We start from the raw sequence: 14,939 nt of genomic DNA, 5'->3' as shown, positions 1-14,939 counted from the left end.
AATATCATATAATCTTCTAGACCTAAACTATGGCCCATCCACGGACCAATTTTCCAAATTGGGCCCACACCCTCATATGGGCCTTACCCTAAGCCCATCAACATATTCTAGTCCATATGATTATTCCTGGATGGCCCATTAATAAACCAATTGCCAAAGCCCAAAGGAAAGGCCCAACACAATGCCCAACTGAAATTAGGGTTTCACATAAAATGACAATTAGGGTTAAGTGTTCTTACTTAACCCATTAAGGGCTTAATCCATTAAGGACTTAATCCATTAAGTCCATTATTGCTTTAGGTTAATTTACCAATGATTATTATTTAGTATTTCAAGTTATTAAATAATCTCGTGTATGACCCGATTAAATTCTCAAAATTAGGGTTTTATGCCATTAGGGTTTTCCAAACCCTAATTAAGGTTTTCCAACCCAATACTAGCCCATTAGTCCATTGGTTGGGCTTTTAGTCACATTGGGCCTTATTAGGCCCATTAAGGTTTCATTGGTCCCCTAGGGCTTCTTTGGGCCCATTAGGGTTTCATTGATTCCACATTGTCCAAACATCCCCCAAACGAGGTCCAAACGCAATCAAAGCACACCGCCACCCGACACGGCGGCCGGTGGCGGCAGGAGGCGGCAACCACCACTCTACGATGGTGATTTGGGTTCTTCTTTCCATTATTCTGATACAATTACAATTACGACAATGAAATCTCAAATAACACGCTCACTCTATTTGCAACAATTTTGCTATTTTTAGTCAACGCTCTATTACTCATACTTTTTAGCCCTCTGCTGGTGGGTGTCAGCTTTGTATTCATGGCAGTGCTGGTGGGATTCGGTCTGGCTGCTGTGACAACAATAGCGGGGTTTGCAGCATTTGGTTGGGCTATCCGGCCACTTCAAGGTAGCCCCGGGAGTTACGATCGGGCTAGTCACCTGTAGCAGAAAGTGCAAACTTCGCCGGAAAACATGACAACTATCGTAGGTTATTAACCAGTCGTGTGAATTTAGTCATTTAGTTAATTGACAAATGTCGAAGAAACATGATAAACGTACATCTAGATTGTACATAAAATTAGTTACATGGTATCTCTCTATTCTCTCTATACTAATAAAATAGTAGTTATTTTGCCATGTATCACCCTATTATATCTCTTAATTAATGTCATGTCATTTGTCAATCTATTGATATTTCATTTTAAATTTCTCACTCTAATTACATTAAATTAATAATATTAGAATAAAAAATAAAATAATATTAATACATATTATAAAGTTATATAATTTCACGTATTTATTTGAATAAACGATTATAATTTTATATAACTAAAAAATATCTCTTAATTAACAATTTATTTAAAATAACTTATCTAAGAAAATAAATGATTAATAATTTTAAGTTTTTACCAAATTAATTTTGTAACCATAATACAAGTTATAAACTAGTGTATAATAAAAGAACAAATTACACGAATGGTCCCTAAGGTTTTGTTTTTTTCTCTAAAGTAGTCCCTATGAAACTTTTTTTCCCTCAGATGGTACCTACGGAGCAAACCTTGCACACAAAAGGCGTCTGTGACTAACTTTGCTAACAGATTCTGTTAAGTTTTGTTAAATGATAAAAATACCCATTGTTTTTTTGCACACAGATGGTCCTTTCTCTCTCTCCCTCTCTCTATCTCTCATATCTCTCTCTCTCTCTGTTTCTCTCTCTCTCTCTCTCAAGAAACAACTAATCCATCTGAAACCCTAGATTTTCTTTACTTCACCCCCATTGAAACGCACCACCTCTATATTTTCACTACTAGAATCAACTCATACACATCACCAACAATGATTAGAGTAAAATGCAAATCCATTAATCAAATATGGTGATTGTTTCATAGATCCGACTGAACTACGGTGGATCTTCCTGTGCTTCTCCTCCGACAAACCACCGCCACCACCTTACTCTTCTTCAGAAAGACAGTCGCCAAATAGGTAGATCGGAAGTCGGATCTATGATCCCATCACCGTTCGCCGCCTCCATCCGTCACTGCCAGGATAACCTAACCCTCATAAATGAAAACCCTAGCCCTCAAAAATGTAGATCAGAACTATCGCTGAATGAAGAAGGTTGGCATCGGTGGTGCTTTCTGGAGACAATGAAAGAAGGATGGTGCTGCTGGTGGTGGTTTCTGAAACATTTCGCCCTTTGTTGGAGAACTGTGACGGCTATGGAGTTTCCAAGAACCGATGTTTTGAATCGAGTGAAGAGGCAAAAGTTAGTTCGTCTTGAACAAGATGTGCATATGGGTCTTCAATTATTAGAAGCAGAGAGAGTCACCGTTGCTAGGGTTAGGGTTTGAGAAAGATTGATGATGACGGGTGGCGGGTTCTGTGGAGATTTGAATATGGAGAAGAAAGGGTTGCTTCTGGTTCGTAAGCAGATCTAAATCCAAAAGTGGCAAACATTTCATTCGCATTTACTATACTAATGAAAATGGATTCAGTTTGGGAACAAGGATATTGGTAATGAGGATGAAGAACATAACACACACATACATACACACACAGAGAGAGATTTTTTTATTTTTAATTAACAAAATATTAAAAATAAATAAATAAATAAAAACAAAGGGTATTTTCGTCTTTTCACACACTTAACAAAATCTGTTAAAGTTAGTCATAAGGATCTTTTGTGTGCGTTTGTCTGAAGGAAAAAAGGAGTATTTTAAGGAAAAAAAACAAAAACTTAAGGACCATTCGTGTAATTTGTTCATAATAAAATGATGATCTTTATAAAAGGACAAAAGTAAAATACGCGTGAAAGAAAATAGAAAACATTTGAGAATAATAAATGAGCTGGAATAAAGAAAGTATTTGGTTATTTAATCTTTATAGGTCCTCTTGATACGCGTCGCCACAAAAACGTTTCTTAAAATATTAATTAAATAATAAAATAAATAATAATAATATTATGGAATGTTGTAGACTTGTAGCTATATCTGTCATGTGATATCATTTTCATGGCATTATATGATTTTGTGACTCGTCATCTTCACCCAAAATTTTATTCAAATCGTTTTTTTTTTCTTTTTAAAATTTCACACAACCTACATAAGTACATAACTAACATAAGCTACATGACTTCGATACGCACTGTAATGACTAAACTGCACAAATGGTCTCCGTGGTTTGCTCAAAATTGACACGTTGATCCAAAAAGGTTTGGACTAGCACCACAAGTCCAAAGTTTTGATTTTGTTGCGATTTTGGTCCGATTTGATATGAATTTTTTTTAAATGACGAGTTTGCCCTTCATTTTGCCTTTTCTTTATTTTTTTTAACTACTTTAATGTTTTCTGCTTAAAAGGAAAATAAAAATAAAATTAAACCTTCAACCCACCCTCTCACTCTTAACTTACTAACACTCTCCCTTTCTCTTTTCATTTGCTACCGGAGCACCACTGTCGGTGCCACCCATTTCGCCGGAGCAACCCATTTAGCCATCGCCTAACAACTCAAAACCACCGCCACCCTGATATGCAACTCGAAGAACGAAGGTCCGACTCCATCTTCCTTAGAAAACCCTAGGTTTCCACCACCAATTGGGAACCCTAACCCTAGCCGCCGCTAAATCTAAACCATGACGAACGATATGGCGAGGTAGGGAGGCCCTAAATGACCGATTAGAGCGACGATTTTGAACAAATATCCATCGTCTTTCCAAATCCGACGAGAAGGTGACACCAGACGATGGTGGCGCTGGCATCGTCATCTACAGAATTGCTGGCGGCGCTGTAAAGATGTTGCAGATTTGGAGCTTCAGAGGGGGTCGAGGTACCGGCGATGGCACCACCCTTTAAGTTTTTTCGAAACCCTAGGCGGTTCGTGTGTGTTCTTGTATATATCATATTTCTTATTTTGTGTATAAAATCTTCAACAAATGTATGTTTTTGGCGTTAGAAAATCTTTAGGTTTTGTATGTGTTGTTATATGTTAAATTTCAGAATTTTGTCTGTGTATTCATCTGGAGAAGAGAGTGGTGTTGTTGACCGGAAAATCGAGGGTGGTGGCGGTCATAACCGGTGGTGCTTCAATAGGTTGACCGAAGGCGACATTACTGACCGGTGGTGGTGGTTTTACCGGAGGACGACGAAGAATGGGGAAGAAGGGGTCTAGAAGCAGGGAACAGAATAGAAGGGGGGAGGGTTTAAGGGTTTAATTTTATTTTTTATTTTTCTTTTAATCAGAAAAACATTAAAGTAATTTAAAAAAAAATGAAAAAATGAAAAAATGAAGGGCAAACTCGTCATTTAAAAAAACTTCATATCAAATCGGACCAAAATCGCAACAAAATCAAAACTTTGGACCTGTGGTACTAGTCCAAACCTTTTTGGACCAAAGTGACAATTTTGAGCAAACCACAGGGATCATTTGTGCAGTTTAGTCTATTATAATTAATATTTTATTATCTACAAGCATTATCATGTTATCAACGTTAAAAATGGAACACGATGTATTTGTTACGAAACCTTTTGTTTTCTAATTCAAGTTGTAATATATTGAATATATTTATGAATTATAGGTGGTTTTGTTTGTATTATTAAAAGAAATACTAACTTGTTAACAAAATTACTTTCGACTTTAGTATGACACTTGGCGTTTGGCCATAGATAGTGAGACATTAGGCCTCTATTTATTCTTTAATATGTTCGGTTTTTGTTTGATTAAGTTTGTAAACTTTTATAGCTACAACACATAAAAACTCTTTGTAATAAATTTAAATCTCATGAAAAGATGAGTTATATGAATTGAAAAGACTAAAAATGTGTATAGAACTAAAAAAAGGAAAAAAAAGAAAAAAAAGAAAAAAATGAGAAGAAAAAGGTGACACGTATGCAGTTTCTCCAACGATTCTACAAGACTACAACTGCTTGTCTCTGCTTTCACTATAAATCAACGTCATTGGTCATTTTTCCCAAACCCCATTATCACACGACTCCCACCTCAATTCTTACGTGTGAAAAATACAGAGCTTCCATGGGCGACTACACAGAAGACCATCAGTCTCCATTAGTCCAATGCTCGCATTCATCTGATGAAGAATCACAGGAACTCACACACAGAACAGGTATGTTATCTTATTTACTTCCGATGACTAATTTGGGGTTTCCTATTTTATTGGAGTTTGATCGTGTACTGATTCGACGATCGGTATTTAAACATGGAGTACAGGGACCATATGGACGGCGATTGCTCATATAATAACCGGAGTTATGGGGGCAGGGGTGTTATCACTGGCGTGGAGCTTAGCTCAACTCGGATGGTTGTTTGGTCCTCCTGCAATCATTATCTTTGCTGCAGTCACCGGAGTTTCAAACTCCATTCTCTCCGATTGCTACAGATCTCCACACCCTGAGTATGGCGCTCATAGGCATGTTTCATTTCTTCAAGCTGTCCGTTTCTTTTTGGGTCAGTACCACACCACTCCCAGCATATTCCGATAGGAATTAAATATCTGAAGAGATTAATTATTCGGTTAATCAAGCAATTAATCAAGAAATCGGTTGCATAAACTCTCTCTTAGATATTTCGGTTGTTCCTGTATAATTAGTCATACAAGCGAGCATCGCAATCGCATTAATGGCGTAAATTCCAAATTGGGGCTAACTTTGAAAAGCAGGGGAGAAGAAGCAGAGGATATGTGCAGTGCTTCTCAACGAGAGTTTATTCGGGAATGATATTGCATACACCATTGCAACTGCTACCAGCATCAGGTGAATTCAATTTACTGGTTTCTAATTAAGATATTTATAACAAACACGAAGATTCTTTATCAGCTTTTTTTGATATTTATGCAGGGCAATATTAAAATCAAATTGTTACCACAAACAAGGGCATGATGCAGATTGTAGATATGAAGACAACATTTATATGCTGCTGTTTGGACTTGTGCAGATTGTCATGTCTCAGATACCAAATTTCCATGACATGGCATGGTTATCTGTTGTTGCTGCCATCATGTCATTTGCTTACTCTACCATTGGCGTGGGGCTTGGTTTTGCAAAAGTTATCGGTATATAATCATAAATAAACATTATTGTTGAATTATAATTATTTACTTCTTAACAAATTATATATATATTTTCATGATTCTTTCTAAAAAAATCTCTTTTGGAGTTCCAGAAAATGGAGAGATTATGGGAAGCATCGGAGGAATTCCAGCAACTTCTGCAATTGATAAAGTATGGCTGGTTTTTCAGGGTCTTGGAGACATAGCTTTTGCTTATCCATACTCCATAATTCTCCTTGAAATTCAGGTGTTTTCCTTGATAGGTTCCCTCATAAGTTTCATTCTTTATAGGGTAAATTGCAGGAAATAACCACACATTTTATTCTTTTAACAATATACACAATAAACTTTATTTTTCCCTGCTATGTATTAACATTTTTTACACCTAATTGCAACTTATTTACAATTCCTTACTCATAATAGCAACATACTTCAATTTCTTTACCTGTATTAGCGATATATGTAACAAATGAAATGCATTGCAAGTATTAGTTAAGAAACGAAAGTATGTTGCTATTATGGTAAAATATTATAAGTATGTTACTAATATGGATAAAAAAAAGTATATTGCTTTTATCTGTAAAGAAATGTAAGTAAGTTGCTATTATCGGTAAAAACAAAAGTATATTGACTATATTGGTAAAAAGAGTAAAGTATGTTGCTATTCATTGCAATTTACCTTTTTTTTTAACCATTACCTAATCTTGATTGCCTTTTTAAAAAAAAAGGATACATTGAAATCACCTCCATCCGAAACCAAAACCATGAAGAAAGCATCAATATCTGCAATAATGATCACCACCTTCTTCTATATGTGTTGTGGGAGCTTCGGGTATGCTGCCTTTGGAAATAACACACCTGGCAATATCTTGAGTGGATTTGGATTTTATGAGCCCTATTGGCTTGTTGATTTGGCCAATGCATGCGTTGTTCTTCATCTTGTTGGCGGATATCAGGTGAGACACATTTTGTCAGTGTTTGTTACACGAGACAATAATCGACTGAAATTGAAAGATTTGTCCCCCCTATAATTAGTCTCAATCTCAGCCAGACAAGAAATTGCTATTTTTGTCCTATTGAAATCAGTCTCAGTCTCAGTCTCATTGTCAGTGTCATTTTCAGTTTCAATCTGAGGCTCAGTCAAAACAAAAGGTTTTACTAAGTATTCAAATTACAGATATTCAGCCAGCCGATATTTGCACTTGTGGAAAAATGGTTTTCTAACAATTACCCAGACAGTGAATTCGTGAATGGGTTTTACAGACTGAAGCTGCCATTATCAGAAGCAACATTTCATGTTAATCTCTTGAGGCTATGTTTCAGAACTTTATATGTTGTGACCACAACTGGAATCGCAATGTTGTTTCCATATTTTAATCAAGTGTTGGGAGTGTTAGGGGCCTTAAACTTTTGGTCACTGACTATATATTTCCCTGTGGAGATGTACTTTGTACAAAGAAGGATTGTACCTTGGACAACAAAATGGGTTGCTCTTCGGACCTTCAGCTTGGTTTGCTTTCTTGTATCAGTTTTGGCCTTCATTGGATCACTTCAAGGACTCATATCGGCTAGATTCAGATGAATACATGTATACTTTCTCGGCTATTTTATTAGAATTCTTGGTTTCTTGTACATTCATAGTCCTTTTTATGCAATAAAGTTTGGCTAGAAATCAACATAAATATCTCTTTACTAGTTGCTAAAGAACAAATTCTGTAAATTTTAAATAGAAATCGTAACAAAAAAGGTGGTATTTTGAAGTCTCTGAATGGCTTCTTGCACATTTGTGATAAATGTTTGTGAAAATAGACAAAGGTTCTTTTGTAAGTTGTTGAAGAACCAAAGGGGTGATTTTGATTTTTAAATGGAAATTCTGTTGAAAAGCATCCTAGGGTCTCTGAGTGTTTATGTTTCGAAACAATTATGACAATAAGAATCAAAATTAGTTGTTACTATAAAGCTAGATACAACAACAGTATGTTTAAGTAGTTATGCAATAACATATTTTATATACGACTTAAAATTGCTTTGATGATAATAAAACTCAAAAGTTAGAATCAAACATTAGAAAACCAATAAAATCTGTTGGACAAATTAATAAAAAATTGCTTCCGAGAAAGAGAGTATGTACTAAAAATATATGAGCTCTTTTTGTCCCACATCGTCTGGTTCCCAAATGTGGGAGTAGGGGTGAGTAGTATAAAACGAGAGGGAGGCTAATGGATTACTCACTTACCTGGACGGGGTCAATGGTTGATCAAGAAGGTCCATGGCCTAAGTTGACGACCTCCATTGCACTCAGGAGGGGCGTTAGCTTAAGGTCGGCCCAAGTGGTCGAACCTACGTCATAATTTGTGCCAGTGGGGGCCTGCGTTCGCGCAGCCCCTGTCAATTCACTAGTCAAATTTCTTTTAGCATAAAATTTTGGCTCTTATAATTGCCAATACGGGTGACATAGTTTGTCCAAAGTTAATTTTTTTAATTACAACATTAACAGAGGACAGTTGGTGCTGCTTGTAAATTTAGCATCGCATTAGTTGATTGTGTGGAACAAGGAACATCCATTTGTACAAAGGAAACAAGAGGTCACAATTGTATTCATAGACGTTGGTTTTTTATTTATTTATCAATTTGATGTTTTCAAATTTGCACAAGGTGTATATAAAAATGTAAGACCTGACTACTACATTTTTCAGGCACATTCAACAGTCAAAATGTGTTTACTTGTTTATACAGTCTTTCGTAAATTGTAATGTCACATGGGATTAGGTTTGTGTCAATTAGTCGATTTGAATGTTTTCTATTAGTGAGAGCAATTCAACACTCAAATTGTTACCACCAACAGATTGCGAATATGGCCCAACACCCATTTAGGCTATGCATTATGTAATATAACAATTGTCATGAAGACATTCCTATAGTTGAAGCCACCAAATAATAATAAAAACCATAGTATTTGTTAGTGAAATGAAATGTAAATATGTAATAGTTGGCAGTTGCAAACATGGTGGATCCACATTGATTCAAACTTGAGACACCGACCTCTCTACCACTACACCAAGTCTTAGTTTTGTAAGCAATATCTTTCTCATTAAATATAATCAGTATAGAAATAAGTCAAATTTAAAAGTTTGAAGTGTTAGGACAAGGATATAAACCCAAGAACTTACAGCTATATATATAGAAGACAATACTTTTTAAAATACATTGTAAACGAATTTATACAAATAAATATGCAAACATACTTTTCTTAAGTAATTATGTTAAAATTTAAATACATATTATTTAGGTATGTATATGAATAAATACAAAAATCCAGCTTAAAAATGTAAATTTTACACATAAATACATAATTTTATCTTATGAAAAATATGTTTTTATATTGTGTTAATTTGTAAAAATAAGTATTTATATTTTTTTATTTGTAAAACACATAGTTATACATAGAAATACGTAATTATATGATGAACTAGACACTTATACTTTTTTTATTTGTAAAAGTACATATTTATATTTTTTATTTGTAAAAATACATAATTATATTATAAAATATGTATCTGTACTTTGTTTATTAGTAAAAATACTAATTTATATGATAAAATATGTCAAAATACGCATTTATACTTTGTTTATTTATAAAATTAGGTTTTATAAATATAATATATATGTATTTCTACATAAAAAAAATATATTATTATGTAAAACTATACATTTTTACTTTGTTTATAAATAATATAACATCTATTTGTAAAAACAAATATTTATATGTAAAATAGTTTTTTTATTGCATTTATACGTATAAATACACAAATAATACATATTTTACTTAAAAAAACAGATTTTTATGTATTTATATGTATATATACGCAGTGGCGGACCATAAGAGGGGCTGGGGGAGGCCATGCCCCCCCCCCCCCCCCCCCCCAAGTTTTGAGCTTTCTAATACCCAACTATGCATAATATATTGTGTGTAATCGTAGTTGGTTTCTCACCTCACTACAAGAAATATTGGCATTACCGGCGACGCCTTTAGCGGCGACATGTCGCCGGTAATGCTCGCAAATGGCGATCCGCGTCAACTTACCCCCATCCGTCCGATTTGTTTTCAATCCAACGGTTGTAGAAAAGACGCTGACTTTTCCCTCCAAAAAGTCGCCGCTATTTGCAGCGACATGTCGCCGCTACAGGTATTAGCGGCGACTTCCCTAACCTTTAGCGGCTACAACTGTCGCCGCTGTTGCCCAATCTTCTTGTAGTGCCTCTATACTGGTTTCCAGTATTTAACCCCACGCATTATCTATAAAGTTGGTTTCTCCAATGATGCCACAGTAAAAGACATTGTGTGTAATCGTAGTTGTGTCCACTTAGTGACCACTCCCCCATACTCATTCTATTTGATAAATAAGGTTGGTGTTTCATCCCATTCTCAATTAGGGAGGTTTGGCTTCGTATCCGTACGTCTGGAGGAACCTGTTGTCAGTTGATATCAACTTGTGGTTCTCTCAAAATATTCTCCATTATGTGTTTATCTTGTGGATGACCCTGAAAGACCGTACGTGTCCAAACACATGATAAAATCCGTAATTGTGAGTCTCATTAAAATCTTATATGTATTTTTTGTAACCTGTGTCCTGATTCTTTTATTCATCTCTTCCTCAACTATACCTACCCCTCCTAAATGAACATCAACAATGTTCCCACTTGACAAAAAAATGATTTGATTTAGTAGTAAAAACTAAAAAACTATGTTGCCTCACAGTCTTAAGGTTTCTCCTAACATTTTAAATCTTTTAGTTTAAATTTGTTGCTATACAAATTATCTTTTAGTTTAAATTTATTGCTATACAAATTATATTTGGTGTACTGGTAGATGCTTAAAGCTTTTAATCCAAGACCACCCAAGTTCGAGCCCCTCTCCTAACATTTGTCCTAATTTCATTTTCTCTATGCCGATGTGGCATGCAATCTCATCAATCCATTTTTTTTGTGAACATCGACCCATTTTTCTTTAGTTGTAAGTACTCGGTTAAAGTTCAAACTCGTTTGTCTCCGCTTCACAACACTTGATGCCATCGTTGTCCACCAATCATAGGCCCCGTAAAGGTGTAAATGCTCTTGGATGATCCTTTCCGGTAGAACACCAAATAGACATTGATCTCACTAAGTAGTTGCATTTTTCAAAGTGTAGTGATAATGTGATATGCTTGCATGCATATGTACAATATGTTTGTGAAAAGCTAAGGAAAAAACATGTTGATACGATGCATGAAAACGAGCCTAACAACATCACTCTCCTTTATACATATATAAAATCATTGGAGGATTATTAACCGTTCATTAATAATGATATTGAAGGAATAATTATTTGGAAAATCACACAAGGACATCACTACTCACATATGCTTTACATATAGTATAAAGCTTTGAATTATGCAAATCCTCGGAGGACATAGTAAAGTAACTATCATCGTAATAATTGGGGCGATAAATCCTTAAGAATAGTGACTATCATGTCCTCGTTTTTTTTTGTTCGTAATATAGCTATAACACTTTACACGACCATAATGCTAGACTTATTGTCATTCCCTTACGAACAACTTGAAACATTCATTACATATTATACACAGTAAGAAAAATTAAATAAAATTTAGGGAACAATCTTGGAACATTTTAACTTATCAATCCAAGAAACCAATGATGATTTGGAGTTTCGAAACCCTAAAAACCCATGTTCCTTGCTTTTGTTCATGATATCCAACGTACCCTCAATGCTAAGTACAAAATCCACAAACCGCCATCCTCCCACTTCCTCTAGTTTCGTTGTCAACAACTCCTTTTCCTGCACAATCGCATCCCAAACAGGCCCTTTATCCTTCATCATCTCCCCCAAGCTCTTCCGGGATTCATCTTCTTGAAGCCCTCCGTTCTCAACATCAAATTGCTCAGCCAAAATTTTCCAGAAGTGCTTCCATTTAAAAACGTCGCCATTACAAATGTTAAAAGCTTCGTTCTTTGCAATTGGGTCAACGGCCGCCCATATATGATGTTCGGCGATTAGGTCGGCATCCGAGACGTCGTTATAGCTATTCCACGCCTCCTTCGTCCCTGGGAATTTAAAGGGTTCACCCTCGTGCTTACATATTGCAGCATAAACACATAAACTTGCTAAAATGTTCATCATACTGTAGGGAGAGAACCCTAATACTAATCCTGGTCTATGAACAGACCATGTCAATCCTACCTTCTTTGCGACCTCTTTAAACAAAATATCTTCGAGTGTGTAATAGAAATTCGGCTGATTAAGCCTGGGAAGATCTTCATAAAATGGCGCATTATGAGACTCGATCCCTTTCCCCCATTCTTCAAATGGTCCCATGTAATGCTTACGTCCTGTCTGTAAGCATACGTGTTGTAAATTAGGGGCATTAGGGATCACTGCATTGAGCACATTCGTGAACATTTTCCCATTAATCTCGCAATTTTCTGCTTCTGTGGTGCAATTCGCCCATGTGACGTAGAATATATGGGTTAGGTCTTGTAGTTTCGAGAGTTTGGATTGTGTTTCTTCAGGATCTGTGATGTCGCACTGGATGTATTCCATCGGGTAATCGGCGTTCCACTGTGGTCGAGGGCGGCGGGCGACTCCGTATACCTTCCATGGACCACCGGGAGTGTCGTGGAGAGGGAGGATTTCGGCGAGACTATTGCCGACGATGCCGGTGGCTCCGATTATCAAACCAAACTTCTGGTACTTGCGAGATGGATTGCTTTCATCGAGTTTTTTCTGTAATACACAAATCGATAGTAATTGAATATGAATTATGAAACTGCATTACGTATTGGATGAGAGAAGAGGAATGATGTACCCTTGCTGCGCCAACGACTCCCGATCGCCACCAGCTCATGCTTTCCGTTAGGATCAAGAGGATTGCGATTTGGAAATGAATAATTTGCAGAAAGAGAAAACAGAAATGTGATATTTATGAAATACGGCCTCCTAGAAACTTGGTCAATCACCAAACCAAACACTTTATGTGTGTTTTGCTATATTACAAATTTACAAATTACAATGCAAGCAATGAACAATAATTTCAATAATATAAACACATTTTGAGATCATATACGTTTTATATAATGTGTATTGGGGGACGAGGCAAGGTAAAAAAGAAAAAAAAAATCTAGTATAACTCTCAACCAAATCAGTTGACAAAAGTATCAAGAGTTCAGGACCATGACGTTCCCTTGTGTTAATATGTCATTGTCCTTTTTTTTTCAAAATCAAAAATCAATATATTATACATTATGTTTATTATAAAATTATTTAAAAATATAAAAAACTATGTTGTAGTTCTCAATGAAAAGTATAATATTGATAAATTTTTAATGTATATCTGAAAATGTCAAATAAAATATATTTTTGAGTAAGATAGATTGTTGATAAATAACCAAAATATTAAATTTGTTTGATATGACAGTACTGGTTGTATATATAAATTAAACAGAAAATGATATATTAATAACTGGTTGGTTTGTGATTGGTTGTGAATAACCTTCATTACATATTTACATATATTTAGTTTTCTTTGACTAACAATTTTCTTTTTGGTTAAAACTATATAAAGTAAAGGGCAAGCTATAGAACTACAACTATATTTAAATCGTTTTTAGAGTTTAACCATTTTGAAACAAAATGCTCAATGAAAACCACTCTATTAAAAGGGCAAACAATAGAAAAGTTATATGAAATAAAGGACAAACAACGTTTTTGTTGAAACTAAATAAAATAAAGGGCAATTTTTCTCCCACTATATTTTAATCGTTTTTACGGTTTAATAACTGTGAATCAAAAAGCTCAATGAAAACCACCTAGTTTGATAAAATTTTCTGCCATGCTATAAATGTTAAAATGATCACAAAAGGGAAAATATTGTCAAAAGTTTATTTATTTATTTATTTATAAAAACGTATTTTTTAATTGACTAATAAATCTTAGGTGTTATTTGATTTTTCTGAGACAAAATGTTTGCAGTCTGCGGACCATATCTGCAGACCTCTGCAATAGAAAATGTGGACCAAACGTCTGCAGTCTGAAAGAAGAAAACTGTTTGTTTTTTAACATCTGCAGGCTGCTAGAATAAACTAAAATCTAACTAAACTGATTTTTTTTTATAAAAAAATTAAAAGAGTTTTTCAATAATTTTATAACTTTATTATAAATAATTAACAAATGTAGATCGACTTTTATGTATTATTTGTATAAAAAGGTGAAAATAAATATGGTACAAATTAACGTATATATTTGATAAAAATCAACAAACTTTGGTCGCAAATTAAGATATACCTAAACATTGTAATTAAGGATAAAAGAATTTAACACGTAAAATGGATGATAATATTCTTTGATTTTAAATGAAAATTTCAAAATTTTCATTTTACCTATTCAATTAAATCATTTAAAAACTAGCCATAAATATTTATCCCAAGAAATGAATGATATTGCATTAAATAATGTTTTATAAAATTTGACACAAAAAATATAAGACAATATTACGATTTTTTTTTTCATATCTATATAAACAGTTCTAACGACCATTATTGTAATAAAATTTTTATTTATAAATTTGTCACAAAAGTCATGATTGTGTCGTCGAACCTTTTTTCTTTAAGTATTGTAATTTTTTTCCCAAATTGTTTATCATAGATAAAGTTAGAATAAATCTAAGCTAAAAAAACTAAGATATATGTGTTTTTTAGGCTAGAAGATGTCTAAAGAGGTTTGAAAACTTTGGTCAACATCTGCGCCAAGAAGAGGACGCGCATACCTTTTTAGGTTTGCAGTCTTCAAAAAAACAAACAATCTGCGAAGCCTAATGTCTG

At 34.5% G+C, this 14,939-nt stretch overlaps 2 protein-coding genes and 1 non-coding gene across 3 annotated transcripts; 2 read left to right on the top strand and 1 right to left on the bottom strand.

The window, feature by feature from the left end:
- Window positions 1-4,957: 4,957 nt before the first annotated feature.
- On the top strand, window positions 4,958-7,744 carry LOC145124463 (putative amino acid permease 7). Its single transcript, XM_079059802.1, has 7 exons — window positions 4,958-5,120; window positions 5,225-5,461; window positions 5,673-5,766; window positions 5,851-6,065; window positions 6,176-6,309; window positions 6,791-7,018; window positions 7,240-7,744. The coding sequence occupies exons 1-7, from the start codon at window positions 5,030-5,032 to the stop codon at window positions 7,642-7,644; spliced, it is 1,404 nt and encodes a 467-aa protein (XP_078915928.1). The 5' UTR covers window positions 4,958-5,029; the 3' UTR covers window positions 7,645-7,744.
- A 546-nt stretch (window positions 7,745-8,290) lies between these two features.
- Window positions 8,291-8,451, top strand: LOC145127910 (U1 spliceosomal RNA). Its single transcript, XR_013716518.1, has one exon. It is a non-coding gene; the product is annotated as a U1 spliceosomal RNA (small nuclear RNA).
- Window positions 8,452-11,583: 3,132 nt separating this feature from the next.
- LOC145124202 ((S)-8-oxocitronellyl enol synthase ISY1-like) lies at window positions 11,584-13,102 on the bottom strand. The gene is made up of 2 exons (XM_079059462.1): window positions 12,929-13,102; window positions 11,584-12,846 (listed from the first exon to the last, which is right to left on the bottom strand). The coding sequence occupies exons 1-2, from the start codon at window positions 12,965-12,967 to the stop codon at window positions 11,710-11,712; spliced, it is 1,176 nt and encodes a 391-aa protein (XP_078915588.1). The 5' UTR covers window positions 12,968-13,102; the 3' UTR covers window positions 11,584-11,709.
- Window positions 13,103-14,939: the final 1,837 nt, after the last annotated feature.

This window comes from Lactuca virosa, chromosome 7, assembly GCF_052849685.1.
Source record: "Lactuca virosa cultivar CGN04683 chromosome 7, Lactuca_virosa_CGN04683_v6, whole genome shotgun sequence".
Classification (NCBI taxonomy): Eukaryota; Viridiplantae; Streptophyta; class Magnoliopsida; order Asterales; family Asteraceae; genus Lactuca; species Lactuca virosa.
The sequence above is the reverse complement of the archived record's forward strand: the minus strand, read 5'-3'. Positions and strand labels throughout refer to the sequence as shown.